The sequence below is a fragment of the Esox lucius genome, chromosome 6 (assembly GCF_011004845.1).
Source record: "Esox lucius isolate fEsoLuc1 chromosome 6, fEsoLuc1.pri, whole genome shotgun sequence".
Taxonomy (NCBI): domain Eukaryota; kingdom Metazoa; phylum Chordata; class Actinopteri; order Esociformes; family Esocidae; genus Esox; species Esox lucius.
Window position 1 is genome coordinate 22,527,342 of NC_047574.1, and position 17,683 is coordinate 22,545,024.

Consider the following 17,683-nt stretch of genomic DNA (forward strand, 5'->3'; position numbering starts at 1 on the left):
AAGGGGTATGCAGTTTTGTCTTGTTGATGTTTAAAAGTGGAAATTGCATCACAAACTTTCTTTTTGTACCACCTGAAAACTAGAACTTCTGCTTGTATAAATTAGGACATTATTATCAAGATCCAATACATTGCGAGGACACCGGGAGGAAATGTGGACCAACAGAGCCATTTGACAAGCAGAGTCGTTTTTCATTTATTCAATTCCACTACACACAAGCTGACCCTATTATGGCCAACCTTGTTATTTTAAATCAGATGTTTTATTCAGAACACTTTGTCAGAATGTCTACCCCATTCTATTCCGAACACTTAATCAGAATGTCTACCCTATTCTATTCAGAACACTTTATGTCAGAATGTCTACCCCATTCTATTCAGAACACTTCATGTCAGAATGTCTAACCCATTCTATTCAGAACACTTTATGTCAGAATGTCTACCCCATTCTATTCAGAACACTTCATGTCAGAATGTCTAACCCATTCTATTCAGAACACTTTATGTCAGAATGTCTACCCCATTCTTTTCAGAACACTTTATGTCAGAATGTCTAACCCATTCTATTCAGAACACTTCATGTCAGAATGTCTACCCCATTCCATAGTGGTTCATGGACTTCTACTTCCTGACTACTGGACAATGCTTTAAATTCATACACTGGGTGGGCAAGCTGTCTTTCGGTCAATCTGTAAAATGTGACACATTAGAGAAGACAATATTGATTTTCATTAATATTCAGTTAGAGTGAGGCTTAGTCCATACAGCTTACTATTCTCATTGTGTTGTCTGTTTGTGTGTCTATTAGTACATGTACTTGTGCGTGTGTGTTATCAGTCTTTAACAATACCACAAAAGACCACAAAGACAGTAATATCTAACTATTCAGCCCCCACAAGATTTTTTTGGGTCCCCACAAGGAAAAAAGGCTATTTCCATTAAAAGGTAAAATGTAAAATTGGGGATAGGTTAGTTTAAGTTAGGGGATAGTAATAATAGGAAGTCATCAACAAAACAAACAGCTACACACACCATCCATTTTATTTCAACATTATCTCACCGGAGGAATCATTTGAGTACCAGTTCTTAGTTTTAATGATGACCTGGACAAAGACATGGAATTGCAAGAGGATATAACAATAACTGTAGGAAGACCTCCCATCCTCTCTCACTGAACTCACGAAAAGAACGCACAATGAATTCCACACCGGAGCGTTGGGCTGGGGGGCATGGCAGGGGATTTTCACACCAGAGCCAAGCTGAATAGCATCCAGCTATAGTTGTGTTACCACTGATTGATTAGGTCCTCCAACTGATTAGGCCCTTAATAACACTTCCCCCTCCAAATATCTTCAGGCTAAGGAGGACAGGTCGATGGAGACACAAAACATCTCAAACTGTGATCAGGCAGGAGAGAGAGCACACATCCTCCAGCATTCTTGAATATACACTCTACACTATGAGACTGTAATTCAAGGGAACGGATGAATAGTATTGCCTATCAACTAGATAGTGTGAATGGCAAATCAAGCTCCATGGACCTAAAAGTCAATAAAACATTTTTTACAGTGTATGTACATGATTTCTTGCAGGGCTGAATATAGTGTTTGATATGGTGTCTTGTGAGACAAACTGAAAGTTTTACTTGTTAAGAGTCTTTTGCAGTTTGTTTCCGGTCGTTGGCAGCAGAAAATAAAAAATGAATAACACCCAGAGGAATTGTGGGTTTTTGGAGTGAGGTCTGTCAGAGCAGGTTATTATTGGAATCACAAATGTTGTAGAGTGAGCTCAGGCCAAGGAGGTGTTTGCCTGAAAGGAAGTTGTAAATAAATTGGTAACAGTGAGTCTCTCGATGTGTATTTAGCTAAAGCCAGTTGACCCATGTGTAAAGGTCACAGTAATGAGTTTTGAAAGGATAGATGGTGACAAAACAAATGGTAGTGTGGAAAAATTATTTGTTGTAATTTGTTGAGAAGCTTTTATAATTTATCTTTAGACTGAAGGTGGGTTGTTTATAGGTATTGAATGAGAATGAGCAATTCAGTAATACCAAGATATGTATAGGCTGGTCCTAAAATTAACTTTGGGTCACCAGTGGCTTTGGCAGGTAGATATAAAATCCTTGAAATTGCTGTACAAAATAATATTGCAGCCAGTCAGATGTTTTTTAACAGCCAACCCCCCTCCCCCATTACTCAATAAAACATATGTTTGTAATATTGATGTAATGTTTCCTATATACAAGTACAAGTAATGTGGCATATTTCTCAATTACAAAACATCTTGTGACTTGGGTCAAATAACATAACTAAAAACATACCTGGCCCTTTCCAAAGAAGAGGTAAGCGTGTTAACAGAGACAACAGCACTTTTTAATCAGTGGGAGAATATTTCTTACTGCCACTCATAAGCTTGGACCGGCTTGAAACTGACTGTAGTGTAGGAACTTTGCTAGCAGTTGGAGTTCAAAATCAATGTTACAGTGAAAACCACCAAGCACGATGTAAAAAGAAATGCTAAATACCCCAGAAACACTTTACAAGGTCTTCAGGGAAGAATTAACTAGCACTGGGAATGAATCATTCAATGCTCCACTCCGGTAGGCTATTGTACTGTACACAGGGGTGTAACAGAAAATACTGGGCCATGAGGGCCCCTCACCTCTTTATTCAAGATTTTTAAAATGCTTGAGGCCCCCTCTACACATTAGGGCCCTATTTACTTAGTACCCCTTCTCCTCCCAGTGCGACGCCACTGATTGTACTGTCAGTGTGCACAGTATTCCTGCCACTGCGATGTGTAGTTCAAATACTTGGCAAACATTGATGGTAGATCTTTCAAGGCAAGTGATTCACTCTTTTATAGATTAGATAGATTCATGCAATTTATCAATTTATTTAAAAATGTTCAACCATCATGCTCATACGGTGTGACTTTCCCAAGCACGTTTCACAAAGTTTAAACTTGAATAAACCTAAGGAAAAAAAATGCAACTCTCCTCAATAAAGTATAGAATGATCACATATCTATTTGTGAGTCTGATATTTTCAGTCAGCTCTGATCAAAATGATTTTGTCCCACAAATGGATATCATGTTGTGATTTTTAAACAGGCAATTGTTTGTAGACCCTTGGGGAGGAGGGGTTTTTGTTCAACCAGGAAGTACTGAAAACACCTCAGTAGGATATTGTAACCCTTCAATGTGAGATGTCTTTTGTAATATCTTTCAGCAAATAAAATCTTTTTGGAACTCCCACTTCAGTACCCTTTCCCAGTATCTTTTAGTGTGACACTTCTTACATAAAAATACCAAAGAAATGAATTACTTTTAAATCTATGTAACCATATTGCAGTGGGTATGCGCCTAGGATGCTAGCGCTTAACCACAAGGCCCAATCTTGTCCTAAGTGCATGAAACCTTATATGGTGTGATACTATAGCATATTGTGTGACATGTTTTGCTTATCACTTCATATGATCCATTTGTCATACGATATGATATGAACAGTATTTTCCTTCACACAGAACAATTATTAATTTGATATTGTATTTTATAACTAATAGTTGGTTCTCAGAGGACAACCCAATGCTGTTAGAAAACTGTTAGTTTCACTGTGTTGGCCTGTAGTTAATTTCATTTATATACACGATAGTGTGTACATCGAAATTTTCCCTGTGTACATTAAAAACACTGTACTTTCTGTCCCGGGGGGCGAGGGGGTGGGCTAAGCCCTGAAAGTATTGTGATCCTAGCGACGCCTTTGCGTAGGGCACCCGGCATCATCAGAGACCCTTCACATCCATGCCACAAACTGTTTGCCTCTCAGGGTCCTTATTGCACAACTCCCTTGCACCACTGTACTCTGACACTGCCTTGCACCACTGTACTCTGACACTGCCTTGCACCACTGTACTCTGACACTGCCTTGCACTACTGTACTCTGACACTGCCTTGCACTACTGTACTCTGACACTGCCTTGCACCACTGTACTCTGACACTGCCTTGCACAGTCTGATAGGTACGTTTCCAGTTGTTACATGTGCTTGTCTACCTCGGGAACCTCATAGCTGCTATCCCTGCATTGCACATGCTACTTTACACCTCCAAACTTGCTCGAATGCACAGTCAGAATTGCCATTTGTACTTGCATTTGCCTCATTGCACAACTATTTTTTCCCACTTGTACATGCATTATACTTAATACATCCACATTTTCTGACCTGTCCTATTTGCCTTCATTGCTCATTTAGAATTGCCATTTGTTCAAAAAAAAGTTTTGCAATAACAAGTAATGGCAATGAAATGCTTGGTTTTCCTACTCCCGACAGTGCAGTTAAAGGTTAAAAAGTAACAGTAATTATAATATTTAAATAAGAAGATCAATAATTACACTATACAAAAAACAGGCAGCAATAATAATAACTATACAACTGTATAACTGTGGTGCAATGTAAAAGTGACAGGTGTGCATGATATGATTGGCAGATGAGCATGATATAAAGTGACAGGTGTGCATGGGACTATGGATGGACGGATGAGGGGTTCCTGAATTGAGCAGCCTTACAGCCTGAGGAAAGAAACTGTCCCGTAGCCTGTTCATTAGCACAGTATTTGCCTTCACTGCACATCTGTACATTCCACTTATAGCATACACTTTACATAATACTTGTACATTTCCTGTCCTCTTCTATTTGCACTTCTGGTTAGATGCTAACAGCATTTCCTTGTACTGTACTCGTACTGTTCAGTACAATAAATTTGAACCAAATATATTTTTATTTTTTAATGATGATTAGTTGACAAGTCTAGTTGTGGTAGCTCTGGAATATATCAAACACATTGAACATCTGGTGGTCCTTGAGGTGACCACCAGGTTGAATACGTCCCAGGTGATAATAGAGCATCACTAATATGAATGGCAAAGTTCCACCATTACGTGTAACCTAGCAGTTAGTGCTTCTGACCAGTTAATCTAGATCAAACACCGAGCTCAAAAGGTAAACACTGTGCATGAACAAGGCAGTTAACACATTTTTGTGAACAATAATGTGCTAACAGTCACCACACCTGGTAAAAAAGCTATAAAAACAACAACAACATATTATTCACGATTATGCAAGTTGGACAGCCATAAGGAGTGCAGCAAGCCAAGACAGGCCTCTTCAACACTCACTTTTTCACCCACCCAGGGAGCCCAGAAACAATTAGTGGCACCCTCTGCAGAATCCCTGGACACTGAGACCTGACCAGGACTTGAATATCTGGCCTCACTGACGTAGTTTTACTGCAAGGCAGTGACACAGACCACTGCTCTACTTGGGGCAGCATTACATTTACTACCACACTGAAGACAGCAGACAAATAACAACAAATGCCGTAACTATATTATTTAAAGGTGTCGTTCTCTGAGAGTGTTCATATGCCTAGTGTCAATATAGTGCATTCATTTTCGATTTGTATTTATTCATTTATATTCTCCTAGGTTTCAAAAGGAAACCTTTTTGTATGAATGACAAAAAGTCATGAAATAATTATGAATGCTATGAACTATTATCAGGGAGTGTAAACTGTAAGACAAGACAAAGGATTAACAAATGCAGTATGCTTGGGGTGATTATAGGGCCAAGTGTGAGGCTGCATGTGGAATTGTATATGCAAATATAGAGTAGGTGTGTCTCAAGTTTGTGTGCGTAGGTGTGAAAAAAGGAACTGAGCTCTAAAAAGCACCAGCAAACAAACAATAGTACACTTTGGAACTGCCGATATGCTCTACACTGAATCCTTAGTTTTCACAGGAGAGGTGTGAATACTCCTCTGCCAGATGGATTTTGAGGGAGTTAGCTTAGCAACGGGAGTATAAAGAAACCACTAGAGAACTGGAACACCAGGGACCTGACCTTGAAATATGAAGGTAGGCTTGATATGACATGGCATGTGAAATGACAAGCTACTGACCTCCAATCCTATCAGTCACTAGATTCCTTTAATACCTTGCATGAGAGAAGTTGTTTAAACATTTATGAGTGTACATACTGTCTTTAAAATATATTCCTGTGTGTGTGTTGTACAGTATACTGTACCATTAAAATACAGTCTGTTTCCTTTATATACAGTATTTGTCATACATCGGACAGGGCCACTTTGTTTTTGTTCACAACAACAATATATAGACATCAGAGTGCAGGCCAGGCTTCTAGAAGAAAGTGTTCCCAAAAAGAAAACAGCTTTACTGAATATATATAAAATATTGTGAAATTAAACACTAACACTGGCTCAAGACGCATATGTTATTGGCTCTTGAATGGGAGCGATACATTTCAAAGGTTGGAAACCCCTACCTTAAAGGAATTGCAGAACCAATAAAGGGGACTTATTGGCTTGTTTCAGAAATATAGCAAATAGTAGGTATTATTGAGGTCATTTTATGAAATGGACAAGCTTTTTGGTGAGACATTCTAGCTAAAGTCTGTAAGTTCCAAACATGGACAACCCAGGTAGATCCTCTTCAGGGGAACAGTTCAAGGACTAGTGTTATGGAATGTGGTAACAGTGTTTGCTACAGCGCAAAATAAACAATACAACTCTCTTACTTTGAGCTGCATTCTTTGTATGAAAGGTGCTATGTAAATAAAGAATATTATTCTTCCAGTCCCTCTAAGACCAGACTGCTATGCTTTTAACTGCTGTTATAACAATTAAATGTAAACCGAATAGGACTTACTTGACTCATCTCAGCCCTGTCACATCTTACTGATCGAGTGGGAATACTTCTGTGTTGGGTAAGTCTGCATCAAAGACAGAGTAGATCTGAAAAAGTCAGGTTAATTAGCCACCACCAAACCTCACACCTAACTGTCAGGGGTATTTAATTACTGTTTTACCCTTCCAGGATATTGCATCTTCTGGCCAGCAGATGTAGCTAATGAGCAGGAACATTCCAACTCCCACATACCCAACTCCCTCAATCCATCCCTACATACTGTTTATATGTACACTGCTCAAAATAATTAAGGGAACACGTAATCATCACAGTATAACACCAAGTCAGTTAAACTTCTGAGATATCAATCTGTCCCGTTAGGAAGCATGAATGATTGTGAATCAATGTCACCTGTTTTGGTGCAAATGAAAGTGACAACAGGTGCACTGGAGAGGTAATTGCAAGACAACCCCCAAAAAGAAATGGTTTTGCCGGTGGTGGCCAGAGACAATTGCTCTCTCCTTATCCTTCCTGACTGATTCTTCTCTAGTTTAGCGTTTTGCTAGTGTCCTTGTCACTACTGGTAGCATAAGGCTGTACCTGCAGCCCATTCAGGTTGCACAGGTAAACCAGCACCTCCAGGATGGCACATCCATACGTGCCATCGCAAAGTTCGCTGTGCCTCTCAGTACAGACTCAAGAGCATAGAGGAGATACCCGGAGACAGGCTGTTACACGAGGAGAGCTGGACAGGGCCGTAGAAGAGCATCAACCCAACAGCAGGACCGGTATCTCCTCCTTTGTGTGAGGAAGAACAGGAGGAGCACTGCCAGACCCCTACAGAATGACTTCCAGTGGGCTACTGGTGTGCATATTTCTGACCAAACTGTCAGAAATAGACTCCATGAGGGTGGCATGAGGGCCTGACATCCTCTAGTGGGACCCATGCTCACAGCCCAGCAACGTGCAGATTGATTACCTTTATATATTAGGTCCTTTACTAGTAGCAACATTTTTAAATGCCACCTTAAGACCTATCTTTTTTCTTTAGCATTTGAGTCTGCAAATGGGTAGGAAGTTCTGTTTCTGTTTGTCCTATAAATATGTTAAGTTGGCTATATGTTTTGACTGTGCAGCACCTTGGTCAACACAAGTTGTTTTTAAATGTGCCTTATAAATAAATTTGACTTTGACTTTAGCCAACGGTACCCTAACTGCTGTTAGGTACTGGGATGAAATCCTCAGACCCATCGTCAGACCTTACGATGGTGCAGTGGGCCCTGGGTTCCTCCTGGTGCAGGACAATGCCGGCCAACTATGGCCAGAATGTGTAGGCAGTTCCTGGATTATGGAGACATTGATGCCACTGACTGGCCTTTGACTGGCCATGCCAAGTTCCCCAGACCTGAATTAAATTGAGATCCTCTGGGATGTTATGTGTCGGTGCATCCAAGTAGCCACCAAGTAGCGCCACAGACTGTCCAGGAGCTCGCTAATGCCATGATCCAGGTCTGGGAATAGATCCCCCAGGACATAATCCGCCGTCTCATCAGGAGCATGCCCAGATGTTGTGGTGAGTGCATACAGGCACATGGGGGCCATACACACTACTGAGTCACATTATGAGTTGCTGTGATGGAATTTACGCAAGTTGGAACTCTGAATTCTAATATTTACTTTGATTTTCGGAGTGACTTTGAATTCAGCCCTCAATCGGTTGGTGATTTCGGTTTCCATTGACTGTTGTCATTTTGAAGTCATTTTGTTCTCAACGAATTACACAATGTACAGCAAAGATTCTGATCGTTAATGCAATTTGTTCATTGAAACCCGATGTGTAATTTAAGTGTTCCCTTAATGTTTTTGAGCAGTGTATACTGGTTACAGACCACAGATGTTTTAGTGCTACTGAAGCTCCTCCTTGTTTGCTTCAGGCCAATAGAACTCCAAAGAGATGGTGTGTCTTTGTCTATGAAGGTGTTTTGTTGAGGCATACTCAAACAAACCATTATCATGGTATCAATGCCTGCCACAATGGTTGTGTATAATGTACACTACCATCGCTGATAAAAAGGTGTTTTTGTCATGTTTATTCAAATAATTGTGGGTCGTTTACATAAAGAATTTGTTTGTGTGTGCAGGGAGAATGAGGGCAGAGATCTATTCAGCGAGTGGGGTGTCAGTCATCTCTATTCTATTCTGGCAGATCTTCACAGATCCCTATTCTGCCTGTAATTACACCTGAAGGCAGGCAGCTCTGACTTCCTTGTTTTTAACGATGGTGGGAAGGATATCATGGCCATGGTAGGACATTGCTTGAGCTGAGATACCCTGTTCTACCTGAGTTGTATGGTAGTAGACCTATTGTCATTTTCAATTCAATTTCAGTTCAATTTTACTCTCCAACAACACCCCTCGCATCTGATCATATTCAGGACCTGATAGTGTTACTGAGGCCGGACATTGTTTACCTGCGAAGGCCACTGGTGAGCAGGAGGACATGCTCTAGCCCTGCCTTCTGGGTCTTCCTTCATCCTCCACTCTGTTCAGACTGTCACTCTTTCAAAGCTAACCCTTAATCCGTACGCATCTGTCCTGGTACATTCCCACTCCAGATGTTCAGCTTGTCTTATTAATGAGACTTTAGTTCCTAATTCTAACTCTTCCTTCCACTCCCCAATAAACTCTTCTTCAGAAATCCTAAGTACCCATACAACCACCCTCAATCCCTTGGACTTTCTGACAGTATTAACAACAATATTTCATTCTCAGCTACAGCACTGATCAGAGGGCTTAAAAAAGATCTGAGGTTTGCGCCTGTTCCCTCCGCTAGATAAATATTGCTTTCATTTGACACTCCGTGTATGTACAATTAGTGCAACCCAAACAAGGAAACGTGATGTACTGCAGGCTTTGTTATTGCTGCCTTTTGTTTGATCACACATTTTCTGTCTTCCGCAACCTCTGTCTGTATTTTTCACCAGTTACCATGGTGAGGAAAGATCCTTTACAGTGGGTTCCAACTCCTGATCTTTACCCTCGTTTTGCACAGCCAATGGATTCTCACCACGCTGTTGCATTTGAATGTTGTCCAAGAGTACCTGACCGTACCTGACTCATGTTATCAAATCAAGATACACTATGTTGGCCCTGAAATCTGATCCAAGTGCAGTTTATCATTGTTCTCCCTATGGTTAAGGTTAGGATTACGAAAGGGTTAGATTATCCCAGATCTGACCTTAAGGGGTAGAAGTTTACTCATTTGCATATGAACTACAATAAATAATATTTCAAATCATCAAAGCTAATCTAAACCACTGTAACAGAAATACAACCAACCTCCAGTAATTACATGAATTCCTATATTAATTTGACATTTCCAACAAATACATTCATGCTTTTTTATTCATTTACATGCAAGGACAGAAATACTATGCCATATGACATCGATGTAAGTAGACATAAGATCACACTGTCCTCTTGTAACTTGATAATCATGAGCAGTGTCAAATCCTGGCTGACATGTTTTTACTGTCTGTCGCCTCACAACAACATAGAAAATGAACATTCATCAGGGTCCCATTGAGTATTGCAGTTTCCATAGCAACAGGGACAGGGCTATGGAGAGTGGGCGAGAGTGATGGGAGTGTGTAAGGGAGTAGGTGAAGAGTCAGAATACTGTGTGTGTGTTTGTGTGTGTGTGGGTCTGAGAGAAAGCGACTGTGTTAGGGGGTGGCTGTTTTTTCGCTGTGAAACCTATTTTTTTCCAGGGCATTCATTCATGCATTTTCCTTTTTCTCTTTTTTTCCTCAGGTGGGTGAAGGGCCAATGCCGCTGTCTGCCTGACTATCTGTGCATCTCGTCATTAGCGTTCCCCCTCCCCCTTCCTCCATCCAATCCCCTGGTTGTGTTTCCCAACTCGTTCTCCATCGCACACGGTGCCAAACCATCGCTGCCCATCTCGAACACCGTCACATGCACAGAAAACCACACAGACACAGGTACATACTCACTACCCCTCTCTCCTGGGGAGGGATTTGAGGATTCACGAGGGCAGCCTTTCATTTGTAATCAGACGAAAGAGAGGATTATCTGAAGGTTTCTTCCATCTTGTTCGCGGCCAGAATTAAGGGAGGGACGAGGAGGAGGGGACTGGAGAGAATAAAGGCAGGGCTCAGCATGGTGAATGATGAAAGGGGGCGGAGTCACCTGTGGATGTGAGGAAAGGAGAAGCGCCTTCCTCTTCCTTTCCAACATCTTGGACTGACAGGGGCTCTCCTGGGATCCTGGGGGATAGCTGTGTCTCTCTGACACAGAGAGAAAGGGAGAGAGAGAGAAAGAGAGGGACAGGAGGAACAGAGAGGGAATAGGAACCTAAGGCACGGATCTCATTTTCTGTCTGTAAGGTAAGCAAAGGTGACAACGGAGACCCTGCCGGATTTACATGTTTCTCCGTCTCTGTGACCCGGTGGTCCAGAAATAGTGTGTCACGTGTGTATGTGTGTGTTTGTGTACGTGTATATCTATGTTTGTGTACTTATGTGTATGTGTGTGTGGGGGGACTGGAGAAGTTTAACCAGTCCGAATCCGGTCCTAGTCCCATACTTCAAATGCTTGAGGCATTCATCTTGTTGAGCTGTGTATTTACTCTGCCACAATGAACATCAAAATACCCAGTGTTCAAGCCACACCAAAGCGCTTCCTCCCCCTAGGACCCAGCTCTGCATCATGGGAGACCATACCTTTCAAACTCCCTACCTGAATCTCTGAGCTGCTAAGATTGTTGGAGTTTTTAAAATAGGCTACCATTCCTCCAAGACTGTACCTGTTGACATTCTTTGCCTTTATCATATGGTTATTTTTATGTTGTTTTGGGTGAGTGTTGTGAAAATGCCAAGTTTTTTATGGATAACTCTGCATGTCTCATTTTCACAATACTCAAAAGGTGTCCCGATTACACACTGCTCACCTTCATTTATTACTGAATTCTGAAAAATCTACCTGCAATAATATGGGCAAAAAGGGTGAACAAATTAATAAATACTCATTTTGGTAATGATGACGAAAAAACATTGAGATGATGATTGATTTCCGAATCATTTTGAAACTGTGCAAGGTATACTGTATGTTGTAAAGTTACTACATCACCCAACCTCACGTTTAATTCTACTTTCTGCTTCTTAAATCTGTAGAATCTTTTCAATAATGTAAATCTGTGCAGGACAAGGATTGCCTTTTTATGGTTTGCAGAATGCAAGTTTGACCATTCAATTATCTCAGATCTACGACTTTTAACCATCTGGTCCACCTGAAAAATTTAAATGAAAGGTGGGAGGGCATACAAGCTGTTGCCAATTTGAAGCGGCAGGTAGTCAAACATCCGACCAGTATCAGAAAGCATGCAATGTCAAACCTGAGCAAACAGGTAAAGCATCTGCAATGGTGTCCCTGAGCAGTTAACCCTAAGGCACGGATCTGTTGTTGCTGTAAATAAGAATAGGTTCTGAGTCAACTTACTGGCTAAAATAAAGGGGGAAACTATGTATAATGAATGATCCATTTGTAACAATGGATCATGGAAAAGTGTTTTTGATTGGCACACCCTGAAAGGGAATTTTTAAATCAATTTTCTCTGTAAACATTGTAAATGCCTGTACAAGGAATGGAAACATAGCTGCTGTTGCCAAAAGGAATTTGTCATTTAATTCAACAAGCTTTTTCAAATTCAGATCAATACTTGTATAATATACAATGCTCGCATTTCAACTAAAATGTAAAAAAAACAAATGAAAATTAAATGCACCTTCAGCCCCAAAACAGTTATGGTAATAGGTTAAGCAAACCATTTAAATATTTTTTATAGTTTTATGTTGAAACAGGTGTATACAGTGTATACAAATTCAGGGCTTAAGGTGACTAAGGATTAGCCCTGTAGCCAACAACATATCATCACGCCGTGACTCAAAACAGTAGCCTTCCATAGCTTATACAGAGGATATGTTGAAGATACCCTCTAATGCGCCTAAAGAAGCATAGACACAGACAATCATGTGTTTCTCTTGTAATCTTATGGATCAGCGAGAGGCTGATCCAGACCTAATCTGATTGGCCTAATCTCTGCCACTGTGAGTCTGCGATACCTGACCACTCTGCTTATGGCATACCCCCTTCATATGTGGACAAACCAATGACCCACCAGAGCACCACAATCTGTGGACCAGAGATAATCAAAGCCATAAAAGGGAATAACGACAAATACCTACGATTTGACAAAGTTAATAAATTGATTGAAGTAGGTGTTGCTCTGACTTTCTTTCCACCCAATTCCCTCCCTCAGGGAGAGCAGGGCTGAGCTAGTCCAAATGTAGAGTCAGAGGGTTACCTCAATCAATGGGGCTTCCCGAGTTTTGTGTTTATGCTGTGACAGAACGTTTGTTTTCACCTACGGTAGATAATCGTTGTTTTGCAAATTGCTTTGGTGGGGGGAGAGTAATGTAACCCGTAATCTGACCCGGCACTTGTTCATCCCGGCTGTCCCTGAGTGAGAGACTTGTGTGCATAGAGAGAGAGTCCAGCAATATCTTCAAAGGATTTATGAACTGAGGCAAATTGTAGATATTCATTATTATTCCCCTTAAACGTTTGAGCTTCAAACACCAAATGGTATTCTGTGCCTCTCGTGTGAATGAACAGAAAAATGACCATAACACTGTAAAAGCACTTGGGGTTAAACTCAACTTTACGTCTGCCATTACAGTAGTCTACCTGCCAGCAGGATGAGTCATCTCCTAACAAAACAATTAGCATAGTACCAGAAGACTGGTTTCATCAGGGAGTTGTCGTGTTAGCTCTCCTCATGTCCCACCGCAATACTGTTGATTCTCGATCTGTTTCCACTGTGTTCCAGGGCTTTTCCATGGCAGAGGCTGGGCGTCCTGTGTCTGAGTTAGATAATGGAAACAGTGTTTCCCCTGACTCTGCGCTCTGCACCGACCCCCTCCTACCCCACTCCATGAGCTCCACAGACGGGGTTACACATCCCCTGAGGCTGGAGGAACTCAGGAGGAGCTCCAGTGAACTTTCCTCTCCATGCTGTCGCAGAGACCCAAAAAAAGACCACCCGGGGCCAACTCAGGCCGCTCAGAAATCTGACCGACCGCACATACCTGACCATGTGGACCAAAGGACTGCAGTCCGCCCTCGCAGCATGGCCGAGTCGCCATACACAGCCCACCAACGAGAGGAGGCCATCAACAATCACGGTCCCTTCGGGGAGAGTGAGGTGCCCCAACCCTCGTCCTCAGAGAGAGACCAGATTGGGTTGGATCTGCCCAGGCTGCCTGTCCATAGGAGTCACTCAGATACCCTCCACATGTCCAGGAAGGCCCCTGCCCTTCCACCCCACAGTGAGACCACCTGGCCCTCCCACCCAGGGAGAGATTACCTCCTCCAGAATGCCTTACCCACGTTAGCCTGCGGGCAGCCTATGCAGCTCCAGGACTCCAGCCCTGTCAACACCATGTGCACACAGCCGTCTCAGGCCGGCCGTGTCTGGGTCCGGGCCCCCGGCCCCATTAACGCGGCGTCCGCGGTCGGGAGGGAGGCCCAAAACCCCCGTTCACGTCAGGATGCCAATAAGTGCTACTGTTCTTTTGCCCAGCCCCACGGGATTTTGGAAGACACCTTTGCCGCCTACTGCCACCCCCAGCCCATCCCAGCCCCCGCCCAGCTGGTGCCCCGCCTGCTGGGCGCAGAAGCTGAATTCGGGGAGCAGAGGGCGCTGCCGCTTCACCCAGAGCATGCCCTCCTCTCCCTGCCTCGCCTCATGTCATCTGTCAGCGAGACGGGGCTGGACGCCAAGCGTCTGCTGCAGTGCTGCAACCTCAACTGCAACATCAACTGCTCCTGGGCCAGCGGTCTGCCCCCTAGTGTTGCCCTGCAGAAATACATGCAGGAGAACAGCTGCATTGGAAGCAACAACAGAATCACCAGGGACATGGGAACCATGACAACCAGCATGGAGCTCAGGGATGTGGGAGTTCAGACGGGCCGGGTTGACGAGGCGCGCCCGGCCCATGTGTTCCCCCAGGTCTGTCTGGTGGAGGAGAACGGGAACGACGACCGGAACGAAAGTGACAACAGGAACGAGTGCGCGAAAGAGACGGACACTTCCCAGAAACCCCCGGTGAAGGAGGTGAAGTGGGACGCCGAGGGGATGACGTGGGAGGTGTACGGGGCATCGGTGGACCCCGAGGAGCTGGGTCTAGCTATCCAAAAGCACCTGGAGCTGCAGATCAGGGAAACGTCCAGCCGTGCTGCCAAACTGTCCCACGATAACACCGCCACGTCCAGGAAGAGCAGCGGTGGAGCCGAAGGCAAGAGGAAGAGGGGAAAAGTGATAGGCTCTTTCAGGACCCCTTCCTGCTGCGCCCTCTCCAGTACGGCCGTGGACTGAAGGGTTGAACGCTTACAGGTCAAAATGGCTGCCGGTTTATTGCACCTTAGATGACCCCAACACACCAGAGATTCTGTGTGCCAGTTGGAATAACGGCGAGAGCACAAGAACCATCCTACTGAGGAAAACTAATGGAGAGTGGAAGGTCATAATTTGGGTGGATTTCACAGGTAACATTATCTTCATCATTTCCATACATGCCAAGTGATAGAATGGAGGATGGCAATAACAATCAAACACAATGATGTGATGGTTTCTTTATCATTTGGGATTGTATAAATGGACTTGCTTGAAGGTATATATATATATATATATATATATATATATATATATATATATATATATAACGTATATATAACAGCAGAAAGAGGAAGCACCACTTCACCACAGACCATCTTGTCTACAAATCTTGTGTCTACCTTGCTCTTATTTTGAATTATTCAAATTTTGTGTAAATGTTTTTAGCATACAGTAGATTATTGTTTAGCGCGTTATAGGGACCATAGGAATTTACCATTGTTTTTTACACAATGTGTGTTTTATACAATACATTTGTACTGCCCATATTCACACTGCAATCCTGAATTGACAGTACAGTAGTTTATTAAGCTGGCATGTTGTGAATCTTTAAATGATTTTGTGATCTCAGATTATTCATTTCATCACTGTGATGCAGAGGAAAACACTGTGACATAGAGAAGGGGTTAACTGATTGCAGATTTTTTTTTATGAAGACAGTCTAAATCTCATCAGATGTCATAATCTATTCGTGCACATAACAGTATGGTAAATGAATATATTTCCATAGTTCACTTATTGTTTTTTAAAGGAAAGTGGACAGTCAGTCTTCTTATATCATTTTTGCAAGGCTTTAATTGACAGTAGGAATCTGTGGTAGATGGTATTGAACCCAGGTCCCCAGCAGGGAGATGTGCAAGAAGCCAGGAGTGTTATCACTTGACCATGGCTTCACACTCATCTCACTTATTAACATGTATTTCATTTCACTTCCATTTCACCTTGGTACATTTAAAAAGACAATGAGGGCAAGGAATAATGTATTATAATATAATTAACTTATTTCATTCTGCATGATGAATATTTTGTGCACTCAAAACCACAGCCAAATAATTATTTTAGTAATTTAACCAGATAGTTAAAGGTCAAATATATACATCGAACAATAACCCCTGAATAGATCCACTCATATCTGAGTCTTACTCTCAACACAGCTCTAATAGTATACTGTATTCTCACTTTACTGTGCCATAGAAATGTACTACATTGGTATTGAAAATTATTGATTTACAACTAGATGGTTAAGTTGCATTTGTAATCACACGACCAACACAAAATGTGTTACAAGCAGATTTAAAGTTGTATCATAATGTTCTGACAATGCAGTTAGAATAATGTGTAATCATGTAATCAGTAGTATAATTTTGAAGTTATTATTGTGTATTAAATAATGACCAAGCCTGGAATTAAAAATGTCTGGACTGGGACTACACATAAAACATTTTTTTTATATATGAATCTCCAATTTTATGTTGGTGATGTAATGTTTTTTATACATGCATAATCTGCAAGTAGTATCAATATCATACCTCCGTTTTATCATTAAAACCCAAGTTTGGAATAGTTTTGATGACATGGGGCACATTTTAGCACATACATGAAAGTACACCATTTTTGGGGACACGTTCTGTCTCAAAAGCACCACTTTTACAACCAGTGGCCAAAAGTCCTGGAATGCATCTTTATGAAGATGAATTTGTTCTCCACAGTATAATTTGAGTACATAATTATCGGAGTTGCCATTTCAAGTTAAGGCACAGGCTGTACAGTATTCTAGGGTTTTCAGAGGTTGTTTGACCAGATTCCAGCTCAGTAGAAATCCTTAGAATATGCTGTTATGTCTTTCCAGCACTCACCTGCATTAATGGTTATGTCAAATGACAAACCACTAACATCACAAAGGAGAAGTGAATATGCTTTCAAGGCTTCTTTTGAGGCCAGCAATAAAAGATCTTAGATGCAGTATGAAGTTGTTGTGCTGCCATTTAGGAAACTGTGTTTCCCCCTCTGTAACAATGTATTGCAGTCACTACAAATAAAATTGTTTTGTGAAGTCTTCACAATCTCATTGTCTACCTTACTGTACAGCTTTTTGATAACATCCCTAGATTGGATAATTCAAAGGACATGTATTCATTAGTGATGTAAGATTCCCCTTAAAGGGGGCAATCTGCAGTTCAAAAAGTGTCTGTTTTATTATCGTTACATTACTGACTGATGCTCAGAACTCGGCTGATAGAGACATCGGGACCAGATCCAGGACATAAGGCATGTTTTATGTCCTTCAATTACTTCCATGTCAAAACCAATTAGAATTGATAATGATTATATTTCACTCCCACTGGTTGAGTCCCTCTGACTTAAAGATGGCCAGATTTGCACCCCTTCCCCAGAAACCAAAACGTGACCCCACAGATGTCAAAAACCACAAACTGGTGTCCCTTGTGTC

At 41.9% G+C, this 17,683-nt stretch overlaps 1 protein-coding gene across 3 annotated transcripts; it reads left to right on the forward strand.

The window, feature by feature from the left end:
* Nucleotides 1–5,755: 5,755 nt before the first annotated feature.
* Nucleotides 5,756–17,292, forward strand: si:dkey-191g9.7. Of its 3 annotated transcripts, XM_020047020.3 has the most exons (4): nucleotides 5,756–5,912; nucleotides 10,515–10,702; nucleotides 10,826–11,107; nucleotides 13,609–17,292. In XM_020047020.3, the coding sequence occupies exon 4, from the start codon at nucleotides 13,618–13,620 to the stop codon at nucleotides 15,154–15,156; it is 1,539 nt and encodes a 512-aa protein (XP_019902579.2). In that variant the 5' UTR covers nucleotides 5,756–5,912; nucleotides 10,515–10,702; nucleotides 10,826–11,107; nucleotides 13,609–13,617; the 3' UTR covers nucleotides 15,157–17,292. The 3 variants fall into 3 exon arrangements, with proteins under 3 accessions (XP_019902579.2, XP_019902578.2, XP_010890629.2); XM_020047019.3 differs by having other exon boundaries at nucleotides 10,515–11,107; XM_010892327.4 differs by lacking the exon at nucleotides 10,826–11,107.
* Nucleotides 17,293–17,683: the final 391 nt, after the last annotated feature.